The sequence below is a fragment of the Tupaia chinensis genome, unplaced genomic scaffold, assembly GCF_000334495.1.
Source record: "Tupaia chinensis unplaced genomic scaffold, TupChi_1.0 Scaffold000168_1, whole genome shotgun sequence".
In the NCBI taxonomy this organism is placed as follows: Eukaryota; Metazoa; Chordata; class Mammalia; order Scandentia; family Tupaiidae; genus Tupaia; species Tupaia belangeri.
The window spans coordinates 447858-464430 of record NW_006159643.1 but is presented as its reverse complement, the minus strand read 5'-3'; the positions used below and the strand labels follow the sequence as shown (position 1 = coordinate 464430).

Below are 16573 nucleotides of genomic sequence, written 5' to 3'. Positions count from 1 at the left end.
GCCCCCCCCCCCCCCTTGCTGTCGGTAACATTGGTGCAGGAGCGTACCGAGGATGCAGGGGCTCCTGCGTGCTGAATCTCCTCCGATGCCTCCTTTTGGGGCACAGTGTATGGTACCTATGTGATTGGGTGGTTGAAGGCAGTGTCCTCTCTCAGACCTGTCAGGAGGCCCACAGCTGTGGCTCTTCACTTCCTGGTGCTTCCGTATGGAAGGCACTGCACTGAGCACTTTCCACAAACTGAGTCCTCCCAGTGACCCCTCACAGCAGGCATGATAGTGCTCATCTAACAGGTGGCGAAACTGAGGCCTACAGAGGTTAGTTCTAGCCTTCGGTCTTAGTGTAAGTGGTGGAGTTGGGTTAAATTTGAGTTCTACCCAAGTCGAGAGTAAGTTTCTAACTGTCCTGTTCTCCCCTGATTGTCAGAGAAGGGGAATGTGAATCTTGGATATCTCTGACACCTGCCAACCAACTTCAGTCCACACAGCCCTTACTGGGTTTCAAAAAGTGTGGACAAGCCAGCAACAACAAAAAGACCAACTCTTTCTTTTAGAGAGATTTTTGCTATAGGGCACCTGTACTTGCCAGAGAGAAAGTGAGAAATCACCCTCCAAGGGGGATGGCCATGCTGCAGTCCTTTCTCCATTCTCCTTTTGGGATCTTGGGCATACATGCAAATGAGCATAACATGAGTTTCAAGCCACTGGATCTGAGACTCAAACTTGTAGTCGACGACGTGGGAGTCCAGAGACATAACCATTATGCCATCTGCTGGTTACAATAAGAACAACTAGCTTGGGACTTAAAAAGAGAATGAAATCATTTTTAAAAGATATTCCAAACTTGGGGCCAGCAGGTGGTGTGGTGGTTGAGACACTGGACTCCCACATGGCAAACTGTAGTTCGAGTCTTAGACCTGGTAGCTTGTTTTCTCATTTTCCTTTGTCTGTCTCTCTCTGGTCATATTTTAAAATAAGAAATAGTAATAATAAATCAAATTAATATTTATTTAAACATATATTTCAATTAATTTTGTTTTGAAATAGATGGACAAAGCCACATGAAGTTGATTTTTTTTTCTTTTAATTGCTAAAGGGCATGTGTATACTGAGAGAGAGAAAAAAATATCCCCAATGAGACATGGTTATGTCACAATCCCTTCTCCATTTCTCCGTCCCGTCAGGACTTTGGGAATCAGGCTCATGCACCCAGCATGGTTTTCAAACTGTCCACACCCAGGCTGGGATTCAAACCACAGCTGATCATGTGTGATCCTGCTCCCTCTTCACAGTTTAACTAGGCTAGGGTGCTGACCTTAAAGTGATGTTTTAGAAGCCTGAGTAATCATAGTATATTAAAATTTAAGTCTTAGCTCTTTCACAAGGTAGCTGGGAAATATTTCAATATTAGTGCTTTTTATTCATATGTAACTTAGGAAACCATTTTAATTTTTACTAGAATAATTTCTTTTCATGTTATTTTTTCATCTCTAAGCTTTTTGTTTAAAAATAATTATGGGGACCAGCAGGTGGCATAGTGCTTAAGGTGCTGGACTCCCACATGGCAGACTGCAGTTCAAGTCCCAGACTAGGCTGCTTGAAACTCATGCTAGCGCATGTCCATGTGTGCCCAAAATCCCAAGAGGAGAATGGACAAGAAGGGACTGCAGCATGGTCATCCTGCCTGAGGGGTGATTTCTTGCTTTCTGTCTCTCTGTCTCTCTGTCTCTCCAACAAGTACACGTGCCCTATAGCAAAAATCTATCCAAAAAAAAAAAAAATAGCTTCATGGGTAGCCTTACGTAAAGAGACAAAGATTCTTGGGACCACTAGATGGTGTAATGGCTACATCACTGGACTCCAACAGAGTCAATCATGGTTCAAGTCCCAGACCCGGCAGCTTAAATTCATGCTGAGCGCGTGTGTGTGTGTGCCCAAAATTCTGAGGAGAGATAAGAGAAGGGATTGATGCATGCCCATCCCTCCTGGGGGCTAATTTCTCACTTTCGGCCTCTGTCTCTGTCTCTCTGGCGAGCGCACGTGCCCTATAGCAAAAATCTCTCTAAACAAACAAACAAAAAAACCATGGAAGGCATATGTGCACATGCACCCAAAATCTGAAGAGGAAATTGAAAGAGAAGGGACTGTGGCATGGCCATGCCCCCAGGGTGTGATTTCTCACTTTCCCTCTATCTCTCTCTGGTGTGCACACGTGTCTTATAGCAAAAAAATAATTAAATAAATAAATAATTTTAAAAGGAAGAAAAAAATTTAACAAGAAAATCTCATTGAACTAAGAGATTAGCAATCTGTTCAAATCAATGAGTAACTATAATATGTTCCCAAACATGGGTATATGTGCTCGAAAGCTTACTTCCACATAATCTGTGATTTCACTAAACTACTAGGTATTAAGATACCAGGAATCTGAGCCAGATGGTAGAAACAAGATGCAATCATATCTCAACATACCCTTTCCCCTTAGGAAAAGATTTCAAAGGCTATTAATTTTTCTTCCTGATAAAATATATTTTATAAAAGACATTAATGTATCTACATGCTTGTTTATCCATTAGCTATTTACTGAAGCACTTATAAAGACATAAATGTGGACCAGCCTGTGGCACAGTGGTTAAGGCAGCTGGGTATCACATGGACAACCTCACGGTTTGAATCCTAAACCTGGCAGCTTGAGCAACAAGCCCAGCACATGTATATGCATGTTCAAAATCTCAACAGGAGGGACAGATGGAAGAGAACAGGGATTCCAGCATGACCATGCCCCAAGCAGGGGCGGGTGCCTTCTAGCTTTCCACCTCTCTCCGGAGGGTGTACATACCCTCTGGGAAATTTAAAAAAGAAAAAAGAAATAAAAGACATATATGCCAGGTATTGTACTGTATTATGTTAGACACTAGGAGATAAAATGAATGTTATGCTACTGAGAAACAAGTATGGTAAGGAGAGGGTGAGAATATGTTTTCAATAAGTCATGGTATGCTGGAAATGATACCTATAGAATATTTGCCCTATCTTCTCAATTTTATAAATGTGAACTAGTATTCACCAGGGTTGTCAAATTTCTCTATGTAGTTATTCATATTATTCCCTTATTGTACTTTTGATGTCTGTGGGGTCTGTAGTTCACCCATTTCACTTCTGCTATTGATAATCTGTGTCTTTTTCTCTTTGTCTTGCCAGAGGTTGGCCAATTTTATCGATGTTTTTAAAGAACCACTTTGTTTTATTCATTGTTTTATTCATTTTTCTGTTGTCAGTTTCAATGATTTCTGCTCTTATCTTTATTATTTCCTTCTTGTTACTTGCTATGATTTTATTTTGCTTTTCTTTTATAAGTTCTTAAAGTGTAAGCTCAGATTGTTCATTAGAGACTTGCTGTGTTTTCTAAATCTATGCATTTTGGACTATAAATATCCCCCTGGAATTTAATTAATCTAAGAAAAAGAATAAGATATGGCCACAAATTTGAAAGTAGCAGAAATTGTAAAGAACAAATGAGAAACAGAACAATTTGTCAAAAAAATTCTCTAAGATACAGAAAATATTCAATCCCAGTTGAATGACAAATGTCACTACTAAAACAATTCATCAAACAAAAATGACTTAGACTAATGATTTTAAGCGAATGACCATCAAGTAAACCAGATGTAAGGAGGGAAAAATTCACGCTCATGCAAGAGAGTGAGCAGGCAATGTAGAGAACACAAGAGTTTAAGACTTCCACTTAGTACTTTTAGATGAGCATCTTTACTACCCAGCCAGTTTCACAGATTCCCAAATGCTGGCCAGCCATAGCTGAGGCTGGGCATATGTGAAGGGTAAGTATAGCACTATAATAATTTCATTTCTGAGTTACCTTACCTCATGAAGAAATTTATAAAACAATATATGGAAGAATAAAAGAACTCTTTCTTACCCTCTGGGCTTTTGCAAGTTCTTCTTTTAATCTTTCATAGCCCTTTTCTCTGACTTCCAAAACAGATGGGCTTCGTAATCGGGACAGACTATCGGTACTCAACCCAAAAATATCATCACTGCCATCACAAGCCTCTGTTAACAGTAGCACCTGCAAAAACTCCCTCTCTGCATTACAGTTGTCCTTTTTGGTAGTTAATTTAGTTAGCCCAGCTGTGACTCCAGAGGTAGAAGAAGGTGCTGAGTCTGTAACATGAATGCTGCAAAAGACAGAAACATTTTTCAGCAAACATCAGCCTATGTTCAAACAGAACTGGCATAAACACAGCTCTACAAATTGGTAGCCTCTAGTCAATAGCCTGTCTGCAGTCAAACCAGCCTCATTTTTAGTAATCAACAGCCACACGTGACAAATGGCTATCATGTCTCTTAGCACAAAAACAGAACCTTTTCATTGTCACAAAAAGTTTTACTGCATAGTGCTACTCAAAAGCAGGGATTAACAAACTACTGCCGGCAGGCTAAATCAAGCCAGAGTCCTGTTTTTCTAAGCCAAGAATAGTTCTTACTTTTCAAACAGCTAAAATCAAACGAATAGTATTCTGCAGCATGTGAAAACTACATAAAATTCAAAATTATGTGTCCATACAGAAAAGTGTTTGGAACACAGCCACATTCATTCATTTACATACTATGGCTGCCTTCATACTCTAAAGGCAGAGCTGAACAGCTGAGACAGGCTGCATGTCCTGCAAAACCTAAAATATTTACTATCCAGACCTCTACATAAAAAGTGGGTAGATGGGGACCAGCAGAAGGAGTAACGGTTACGTGGCTGAACTTCCACATAGTCAACCACAGTTTGAGTCCCTGACCCAGTGGCTTAAACTCACAACAGGCACATGTGTGTGCATGCCCAAAATCCTGAGAGGAAAATGGAGGAGAAGGGATTGCAACATTGCCATCCCCCTGGGGGGGGTGATGTCTCACTTTCTGTCTCTGTCTTTATGTCTCTGGTGAATGCATGCGTTCTATAGCAAAAATCTCTCTCTTAATAAACCAAAAAAAAAGAAGGGGAGGTGTGTGGCAGGCTGAGTCTACATGGAAGCCCAGGTTCAGTGTGAGCACCTAAGAAAAAACAGGCACAGTGGTGTGCACCTACAACCCCAGCTACTGGGGAGGCTGAGCCAGGAAAATCATGATATAATGAGATCCTCCCAAAAAACAAAGAAACCAAAGTTTGCCAAGTCCTGCTCTAGAACATTAACATGTATTACCCTATATGGGAAAACAAATTACTCAAACTTTCTAAAACAGTAAAACTTAAAGTAAGGTAATCGAAGCAAACTTTTTCCTTTTTTTTTTTTTTTTTTTTAGGTTTTTGCCATAGGGCATGTGAGCTAGTCAGAAAGAGACAGAAAGAAGGAAAGTGAAAAATCACCCCCTCCCCCTTCTCCCCAGGGAGGATGGCAATGCCACAATCCCTTCTCCTTCATTTTCCTCTCAGGATTTTGGGTATGCATGCATGCATATGCACCTGGTGTGATTTTCAAGTTGCTGGGTCTGGGACCCGAACCATGATCAGCCACATAGGAATCCAGCTGCCTTAACCTCCCTGCCACCTGCTGGCACCAAACTACCCTTTTTTTGTTTTTATTTTTTTGTCAGAGGGGGTGTACTCTAACCAGGGAGAGACTGAGAGAAGAGAGAGAGAAAGAGAGAGAAAGTGGCTCTCAGTTGGGCATGGTCAAGCCACAATCCCTTCTCCATCCCATCAGGATGTTGGGGATGCACACACGTGTTCCTGGTGTGTTTTTCAGCTGGGGCTGGGATTCAAACCACAACTGGCTACGTGGGATCCCACTCCCTTAACTACTAGGCTACTGGGCTGGCCCTGTCTACTTTTTAAAAATGATCATTCAAAACAAGTATTTTGATCATCTCTTACCTGATACCAGATATTTCTGCACAGTTTAAATGCCTGGGGGATGAATACACAGGTTGTGTAGGAAGGTCAGAAACATCTAAGGCATTAGCCTGGATGTGGGCAGAGCATAAAGCTGAAGGATGAGGCCGGTAGATGACACTTGGTGAGGTAGTCTGCTCTTGTGTTCCAGCTTCATACACACTAAGAAGGTCCGGAGATGTGGGTGAAGCAAGGTTTACTTCATGGAAGCCTTCCAAGGGGTCATTAGCCATAGCAAAAGCTTCATCATAAGAGAACCTATGTTAACATGAGAAGTAGGTAATTATTTTTACATAGTGACATTTAAAACCAATACGTAAAAATGATAAAATGTGTTTCATAGTTCACAGTGTTATAAAGTACAAGCTTACAATAAAAGCAACAGTAGAGAAAGAAAACTACAGTCGTATAACTTTTATTTAGTGACCCCATAGTATACATACTATAAAAGGCCAACAGTCTGATCTGGAAGAGACTTGAAAGTGATAGCTAATGCTATTAAGTATGAGGAAGGAGTAAAAAAAAAAAATTGCTTTCTATATTAACCATTGCTATCAGACATAACCTTGGTTAGAGTAAGTAGGAAGGCAATGAAGATATAGATACACGCACACACACACGTACATTTAGAATGAGATAAAACTGAGTTCAACTAACTGTTCTGTCTCATGCTGGCTATGTGACTTTAGATGAGTCAGTACTTCTCACATGATTCTAACACACAGAAATATAAATGTAAGTTTCTAACAGAATGGATTCAAAGAACAAAAGGGAAGTGCAAAAAAGGAAACTACTTTCAATAATTATGTTAGTACTGATGTTGATATGTGAGTCTGAAATATATAAAATAAAATGAAAGAAGTTATGTTAATGTTATTCCAAATCAAGACTTTTAGCAAATGAGAAAAATATACAAAGATGAAATCAAAGTGAAAATCCTGGAATGCTATAGGCCAGGTCAGTGGTAACACACTACTCAAGTAATGCTGGATCTTTATGGAAAAATCACAGGTACAGCTTCCCAGTCAGCCTGTAAACCGGGGTGCACACACCCGCAATCCGGCTGCCTGTGAAGGCTGGAGGGAGGGGACTACAGCATGAGACCTATCAAGGTGTCTCTCATCCTCCTCTCTTAAAAGAAATAAACTTAGAATAATGAAACATTTTTTAGAAAACCCAGGAGTTCCAAATTGAGTAAGAAATACCAGGGGAAAAATACAACAACTTTTCTATTAGAAAAAACATTCCTAACTTTATCTAATGAACAGGTAGAATAACACTAACTCAGTAGCAATGAGTACCAGTACTCAGAATAATACCATTTCTTACAAAAAAGAAGAGCTCTTTGTAGAAATGGCTGGTCAGGCCTGCGGCAGATCCTGGAACATCTTGTTATGCCAGGAAGCAGGAAAATTATCAAAGACTACAGGGGTGACATCAAAAGGACTCCCACTTCAAATGGGACAATCTGAACATCAAGAAGGAGAGTATCTGCAAAGGACTGAAACTCAAATATTTTTAAATTCATGAGCTCATAATGATACTAAAAACAAGACAAAGATTAAAAAAAAAAAGACTTTACTGCTGGGTCTCTTTGATGGGTGTGAAGGAAGCAATTTAGTATTTTCAAAACTGGTAAATAAAGAGAAAGAAATATTTATCCTGACTGCTCTATGCCAGGGAACTAAACAGTTCATGACAAAGAGTTTTTAAAAAAAAAAAAAATTTCAATAAATACATCTTTGCAATCCTAATCAAATAATAGGTCTAGACAATAATGATCAAGAGCTATTAAAACTATAGCTGTATGAGGAACTTTAGAAGTTAATGAATCAAATGACAATGTGGTGTCACTGGTCACATTTTCTCACAAAAAGGGAGACCATCAGACATTTGTGTAGAGTGTGGTAAGAAATGAGCATAGCCACCACTTACAGCATTCTTGCCCCCCTGAAAACATGATCCCAAACCAATCAAGCCTCTAGATCTTTATCAGTTTATAGTAAATAGGAGAAGAGAGCATGTTAAATAACAGACAAAAACAGCAAAATCTAGGCTTTGAGAAACTCTTGTGGTTTCTTCAATAAATAAACTGTAAAAAGGAGGGAAGAAGGGTAAAATCACTAAATATGATGTGTGAACCTTGTTTGGATTATTTGAAAAAGCCAACCGTGAAAACAAATGATGTTTTAGCAATTACAGTGGTGTTGGGGAGTAAATACTAGTGTTAGAGGTATATAAGACAAAATCCTTACCTTTTAAAGATACACTCAGAAGTATTTATAGATGAAATAAGAAGATTACTTGGATTTGCTTCAAAATAACCCAAAGGAAGGGGGAGGTAAAAAGAGCCAAACCGTTCAACTACCAGCCCTAACAGCACAGGAGGGTAAGGTGGCTTCTGCCCCCATGATGACGACACATAATGATATGGCCAATTTACTAAGTATTGGTGTACTTGCAATACACTTTTAGTTGAGGACACTGTAGTTTAGGGCAGCCATAATTAAACACAGTCTATCGGACTTCAGAGCCCATGCTCTTCATCACCACGATATATTATTACTGCTAGAATTATTGGGTCGTCAGACAAGTGACGATGTATTTTTTTTCTATGTAAAAATGAGTCATGATTTTTCCAACAACCCAATACCTTCCATCCCATGGTTAGGCCTTTCTAGTAAAGGTATTTCTCAGTGGTAAATTAAAATCCATGATCCCTGCAACATCAACTTTATTTTTCCTATCTATATGTCCATAGACACACATGCACATACACACAGTATTCCAGCCACAGAAGGACAATGAAAATGTACTTTGCCCTCAAATAGCCTCAAGATTGGAGAGACGGACATGTTGAGGCAACAGCGTGATAAATGCCACAGAAGATGCGAGGGGTACTGAAACCATGCTGAAAGGGCGGGCAGGTGGGCATGCATAGATAAATAAATAAATCGGAGGCAAGACTCCCAGGGAAAAAGACAAAAACAAGACAAGGACAACAGGTAGGAAATGAGGAGAAAGACAAAAATCCTTGGAACGGCTACCCAGGCATGTCTAAAGGTGTGAAATAAAGCAGTATGGAAAATACAAATACTCCATAAACTGGAGCACAGGCTATGAATAGGAAAGACAAGCCTCAAAGAGACACAGTTTTGAATCCTGCGTCTGTCAAATTATTGGGTCTATCTGTACCTTGGTTTTTTCTACTTTTCTGGGTAAAAAAAGAGAGAAGGATTTGTACTTAGGATAGCGCCTCTCAGCTCACTATCTGCAATGTTTCCAGTCTGGGAGATACATTGTTTAAATTCAAGTCACTTCTGAAAAGGAGTGTATTTTAAGATTAAGTTTAGTCCCTTTTTCAAGCCTGTGCAATTTCCATAAAATGTAACTTAGCTGGTAATGAGCTGTCAATCTTACCGGTCTGAAAATCTTTTGCTCTTTAAAATATATGGAAGTTTTAAATTTATTTCATATTCAAAGTCTTTATATGAATATAAACTATTTTTAGTAGTAGTACTCTTCACAGTAAGCAGTACATGATCAAAAAAATAATAATAATTTCAACTGAAGATTATCCCAATTCATAAACTAAACTTGTCAAAACACCACCAATACGTTAAACAGATGACCAATTTAATTCTTATGAGTGACATTTCCAACACAACTTCACTGGCCTTTTACTCAGCACCAACAGCTGATTTCTAATCATAAGGGAAAATGGATCAAAAACAATTTGCTTCTGATCTTAATATACACTTCATGTTATCTTTTCTTTCTGGAAGTTATCACAGCAAAAATAAGAGTCGATCTTTACCAAAAGCTAACCATGTATCAGATAGTAGTACTCAGAATTTCCTATTTGTGAACTTACTTGATAAATGCCTATAAAAATTCAAATAACTTCTTATAAAAATTATTTCTTCTAGGGGCCAGATAGTGGCATAGTGGTAAAACACAATGTTCTGTGAGGCAATCTCACATAAAAAGGTTCCTGGTTCAAGTTCAGAGAGCTCTCTGCACATGCTGGGTACATGCACACCAATGAACAGAGCTGGCTGAAGGCTGAGGGTGGACCGAGGCATCAAGTGTAGAGGGTGTATTGAGCACTTATTCATGTGCTTTCTCTCTCTCTTTTTTTAAGAAATAAACTTTAAAAAACTACTTTTTCTGGGGCTACCCAGTGGGGTAGCGGGTAAGGGAGCTGGATCCCACATGGTTAACTGCACAGTTCAAGTCCTAGACTCAGTGACTTACAAACCATGACGGGCATGTGCACATGCATGCATGCCCCCAAAACCCCAAAAGGAGGGAGAAATGGAGGAGGGATTACTATGTGACCCTTCCCCATTGGGAGGGGGTGCTTTCTCACTTTCCTTCTCTCTCCAGTGAATGCATGCATCCTTTGACAAATTTTTTTTTTTATTATTTTTTCTGATTAAAATAAATGTTCTAATTGAAAACAAGAAATATCCTGGGACAACTCAAGAAACAGACTAAATTACTCGTAAATATTTTCAACTAAACATCTGAAGGACATGCATAAAATGGAGATACAGAAGTTAAATCTGGGAACTCAATTTGTATCAGTAGTCCAAAAGAGTAAAATGGTCCCACAAAAAGCATTATTTCTTTCATTTGACTTATCTCAACAAGTGGGAAAGAGAATTTACTACTATGGGAAAAAATACGTTAAGCTGTGTTTTTCATTTTCTTCCCTGGCAATTTAATATATCTACAAATTAAGTTATCTGACACCTACACATTCACTAAAATTACTTGAGGCACTATGCATGAGAAGTAAATCACTTCTAAGACAGCACATTACATATGACGAAGCAGAACCCCAGTATCTAGAGAAGAAAGCTAAGGTTCTAGTTTTCATCAAGCTCTAAGCTAAACCTATGAACATGGGCAGGTCACTTAACTTCTCTGGGTCCAAATATCTCCACTTACTTTGTGATGAAATTGAATTCAATAATCCTGGTTGATAATGACTGAGTAGAAGAGAGGCCAGAATTTGACCCCCCAATGAGGAGACTTAACCAGTATTCGTTACCTCACCAGAAACCATGAGTCAGGCTCAAATCCTAGCTTGGTCAATTGCTAATAAGGAAACCATAAAGATCAAATCTCGATTTCTCATCTGAAAGAATGGAGGTAATGGTTGTCAGTAAGAACTGAGTCAGACAATACACATGAAGAACTCGGCACTTACCAATTAAGATTATTATAATCATCTCTAAGGCATTTTCTGACTAAAATTTGCTAAATATTCTCATTGTACTATATGAACACAAATACTATCCAAAAGGGGGTAAAAGTTACTTTACTTGGTTTACTCTCAGAAATTAAAAGCTTATTGTTCTGAATGTTTTTCTTCAATAAAGCAAACATCTACATATCAAATCATATACATGAAACTTCTTTTATATCTATTGAAAGAATAAAAATTAAATACATCAAGACACGTTAAAAGAATGATTTAAGGATTATGTAAATATTATTTTCCTCTTTCAACTGATTCACAGTCTCTTGGGGGATGGAGGGCAGGGAGGAAGGTCCAGATGCTTTCCAAATTCCCCAATGACTTCTTAATTTAGCATGAATTATGGAAGAAACAGTTCTGACATTAAAAATTAGATTGCAACTTCAATAGTACACAATGAGGTCATGAATTCCATCAGTTTACTTTCTTTAAAAGCTTTTATCAATATTTAGTATGTGTTTTTATTATATACACTTATTTTACACATATATATGGTAAATTATATTTCTTCTTGCTGGAATGGAAGGATGATTGTCAGCTTCAATTCCTCAGGGTAAATCCTGGTACTAAGTTCTAAGAATACAGGTACAAATGGACTGAAAAGATGGCACACTGCCTATTACGAGCCACTGAATGATTTACCCTGAGGGCGGCAGGGAGGGGAGGAGGGGAAAAGAGTGTTTCAAGGAGAAGTTATATACAAGTTAGATTTTAAATGCTGAACAGAAGTCCAATAGACAGGAAAGGCAGGAAAATAAAATAGGACAGAGAATAGGATCTGGCACTAAGGAAACTAACAAAGGAAACAGTGACAGATAATCAGGCTGGGGTAGGCAGACAAGTGAATGACTATTCAAAGCCTCACTTGGTGTGGTGGTTGGGTGCTGGACTCCCACGTGGTTGACGACAGATCAAGTCCTGGACCTGGTGGCTTGTTTTCTCACTTTCTCTCTCTCTTTCCCCTCCCTCCCAGGAGCACATCTATCCTGTAGCAAATTAAAAAGAAATAATAATGATAAATAAAATTAAATAATTCTAAAAGAATTAAATATGCCAACTGACTTTAAAAAAAAAATAAAAGCCTCATTTAACATGAAAAGTGCTGCTTGGAGCTTATCTTGAAAATATTGTCATAGCTACATTTTAGAAAGTGTAGTGGTAATGTGGACATTACCAAAATAACTCCCAAGGCAGTGAGGACTTTATTAGAAATAATTAAAAACAAATGGTTAAAAGGGCCAGTCAGTGGTGTGGTAGTTAGGGCAGCTGGATCCCACACAGCAGATTGCACGGTCCCAGAGCCAGTGGCTTGAAAAACATGTTGGGTGCGTATGTATGTATATCCAAAATCCTGAGAGGAGAATAGGACAAGGGATTGAGGCAAGACGAGCTCTCCTGGGAGGGATGCTTTCACTCCCCCCTATTCCAGCAAACACACATCCTACAGTAAAATTATGGGGGTGGGGGAAGGTACTACAATAGGCTTTGCCAAGGGATTATGAAGATCTAACCATGGAGTAGATGGACAGAGAGAGAGAACGATAGCTTATTAAATAGTTATACATACATACACAATTATTCTCAGTCAATCCTCACAGCAGTCCCACAGTAATCAATTTACTACCCTTCATTGAACTGTATCTAAACTAGAACTGTATTGGACAATAGTTTAAAAGCACGTCCTCCTTTAGAATATCCTCAAAGCTGTCTTTCATTACCCACTTCCCCCACTAACCCAGCTATTCTGGCACTTTATCTTACTTGGCACTCATTAAAATGTATACACAAGAGAGTCCCCAAAACAATTCTTGGAAAATGTATATTATGAGTAAACCCTGCATAGATTTCAAAATTTCATACACCAAAATTTCAAACACTTTAAATTCATTTTTCATGAAAATTTTTAATTCCTATTTTGTGTGTAACAGTGTCATGTAAATTATGAGGAAATTATAAAAGATACAGGAATGATTGCATAGTCCTGCCTCCCAGACATCTTATGAATACTCCCTTTAACCCCCTGATTGGTAGGGTAGATGCTCTGTAAATATTAGACTTTTTAAATCTCTGGTTATACAATAAAAATGATATATTACACTAATATTATGTATCTCATAAAAGTTCAATTAAAAACAGTTTTTTAGCATTATAGCCTACACGTGAAGTGGTAGATCGTGGTGGTTAAGAACAATTCTTCACCCTAGCAACCTGTACATACATAAGTAACAGAATGCAGTGTTTAAGAGCACCAACATCAAAGACAAACTGCCAAACATCTCATCTACGTGACCTTTAGTCACCTAAGCTCTCAACATCTCAATGTTCTCAAATCTAAAGTGAGGAGCGGGCCTATCTCCTAGCTTTGTGAGGGTAAATGAGTGAGCAGTGTTTAGACAGGGACTTGGGACATGATAAGCACTAGACTCAATAGTAGAATAGTTGAACATCTCTAATCCAAAATGCTCCAGAATCCGAAACTTTGGGCCAGACAGTGACACAACAGTAAAACAACACTCTGTGTTGCTGGACTGACATACATGGGAAGGTTCCAGGTTCACATCCTAGTCCTTCCTATACATGCCAGTTACACACATATCCATGATCCAAGCTGAGTAAGGGTGAGGATGGATCATGGTATGAAGATCCTGTTGGGTTGTGCTTCTCTTTTTCATGGAAGAAATAACCTTCTTTTAAAAATCAAAAATGTTCTGAGTACCAACATGATGCTACAAGTGGAAAATTCCACACCTGACCTCATAACAGGTCATAGTCAAAATGCTGCAATTCAAAACTACTGCATGAAGTTACTTTCAGGTTATGCATATAGATGTATATAAAACATGAATTTTGTGTTTGGATTTGGGTCCCATCCCCAACATATATCATTATTTATATGCAAATATTCCAAAATCTGAAAAAAAATCCAAAATACTTCTGGTCCCAAGCATTTTGGAAAAGGGATATTTGACCTACAGACAGTATCAGTGGTGGTTTTATTATTATTAAAAAAAAAAAATCTAGTGGTCGGCAGGTGGCATGGCAGTTAAGGGCACTAGATTCCCACATAGCTGACTGCAGTTCGAGTCCCAGACCTGGCAGCTTGCTTTCTCACTGTCCCTTCCACCCTCACTCCATCCCTCTCTGGTCAAATTAAAAGGAATAAAGTTAAATAATTCTTTTTAAAAATCTAAATATTTTTAACCAAAAACACTAATAATAACACTTTTATCTGTGTGCCTCCTTAGACTTAACAAAGATCTTTTACAGAAGGTGTAGGCCAGGAATGCGAGGAATAAGAATCTTAAGATTCCACTTTGGGCAAACACGGTTTTTAATCCTGGCTCAGCCGTGACCTAGCTCTAGCTCTAAGTAACTCTTAGCAGCTCTGTACTTCAGTTTCCTGATTTGTAAAATTCAATGAACCACCTATATTCCAGGAAGGTAGTAGGGACTAAAGACTCAAGATACCTAAAACGGAAAGCATAGTGCCTGGCACACTGTCAAGCTAACATTTCTTCCTTCTCTCCTCCTCTACATGTCACGAGAAATCTCTCATTAAATCCTCATCCCACCATTATGAAGTTCTTACTGAAACATATGCAAAACAGCACAATATTGGCAATCTCACGTTCCAATATCATACTATTTTCATTTACAAGTGGAGAAAATAAGCTCACAGAGGTTAAGCAATTTATTCAAGGTCATATTTACAGTAAGTGATGGAGCTGAAAGTGAAACAGTTTTTCATTTAGCCAGTTCAAAAATGTGTTTGGTGAGTCCTGCTCAGGAAGAGAGAAGAGATGTATACTAACCACTACAACACATTAAAAAAAAAAAAACACTGAAACCTACAAGTTTTTGTGCTATCATATTAAAAAGTGACAGGATGAATTAGATTTCTGTGGACCTTTCCATTTGAGAAATTATTTGTGATGTCTATGTGTGGGGAGGGAGTCAGGGTTTAAGAAAAAAATCAAAGGAAAAGAATATTAAAAGAAGCATATGCATAACTACACGAATTCAAAAAGTACAATGGATCTAATTAACCCCTCCCCACTAACAAGAAACTCCAGAAAGCAGCTGAACATCCAATATCCATCCTGGAGAAAGATTAGGGGTATTCAATACCACAGACGAGTTCTTGGCCAAACTCACAAGGCAGAGTTACCTTAAACCACTTTGGTTCACAAAGGGATGCATTAATATACTATTACAATGGAAAAAGAAAAAAAAAAAAAGGAAAGATTTTTCTTCCCATAGTAGAAATACACTACTGTAGTAAAACTGTGTCCCTGCTAAGTTTAGTCCATAAATTCCACAAGAGCTTTAAGATAAGATCACATAAAACTATATTCAGAATACAATGTCTGTCCAAACATAGAAAGTCTTACCAAAATGCACAGAACTAGTAAATAAATAACAAATGTTAACAGAACACGGCCTCATAAAACTGGTAAAATATTTAACAGTATCAAATATTTACTGTGACTGATCTACAAACCTATACTCTTTTCTCCTTGATTTGTCATTCACCACATTAAAAAAAAAAACTGCAAGAACAACAAAATAAGAATGAGGATAACGAAGAGAAACTGGGTCTTTCAGTAGATTTACAATAGAACAGTTCGGCTTTAATCCTCTTATCGGTCTCTCCTCCAATTATGCAATCATTCCACAGCAGAAGATTACAAGGCTCTTTTCCGCCCCTGAAAGGAGGGAGTTGGGGGAATAGAGGAGTGCATATAACAGGTTGTCTCGGAACAAGCAGCATTTCCGAAGACTGAACCGCCTCTCAGGAATCGGTTTTAACTCAGCGCTATTTTTCAAAACCTTACCCTTTAGCCATTACAGAGATTGTTTGTGAATCCCGGAACAACTGGCAACACTTCACGAGCTGCGGGGTGCACGCTGCAGCATCACTCCCGGAGCCATCCGGCTGGCGTTCCCCCGCGGTCGGGCCGAGCAGCCAGCTCTGGGAGGCCGATGTCGTTACAATGTCACGTACAGTGCGGCCCGTGTCAACTCCCCCAAACAAAAGTCAGGGTGAGCGGAGCTGTCGCTAAGGCGCGGCTGCGGGCGCCTGCTCTCTCCCATCGGGTTTCACCGAAACCTCCCGAGGGTGACCTCTACGCCTCGGCACGGAGCCTCGCACCTCGCCTACCGAGACTGGGGCAGGAAAGAATCCCTGGTCCCCGGCGACTGCCTCGGACCATCGCAGGTGCCGCTCGGCGTCCTAGGCTGCCGACTTGTTCCGGAACTCTCTTTTGACCCCCTAGCGACCCCGGGCCCGCAGCCCCAGGCCACTCTCGCTTGCCGACAGGTAACACGCTCCCGGCTCAGCGCCTCGGGAGCTCGGGACCGCGCAGTTAATGAGTAACGCGCCCGGACCCGGGCGGCGGAGAGGA

General features: G+C 39.3%; 1 protein-coding gene across 1 annotated transcript in view; it reads right to left on the bottom strand.

Annotated features, from left to right (window-relative positions):
* RAB3IP (RAB3A interacting protein) overlaps positions 1-16431 on the bottom strand; it is a 60692-nt gene extending 44261 nt beyond the window's left edge. Inside the window, exons 1-3 of the mRNA XM_006146173.3 lie at positions 16004-16431; positions 5882-6157; positions 3935-4193 (exon numbers count right to left, since the gene is read on the bottom strand). Coding sequence (XP_006146235.1) covers positions 3935-4193; positions 5882-6157; positions 16004-16014 — 546 coding nt within the window. The 5' untranslated portion in view covers positions 16015-16431. The remainder of the gene's footprint in view (positions 1-3934; positions 4194-5881; positions 6158-16003) is intronic.
* Between the last annotated feature and the right edge of the window lie 142 nt (positions 16432-16573).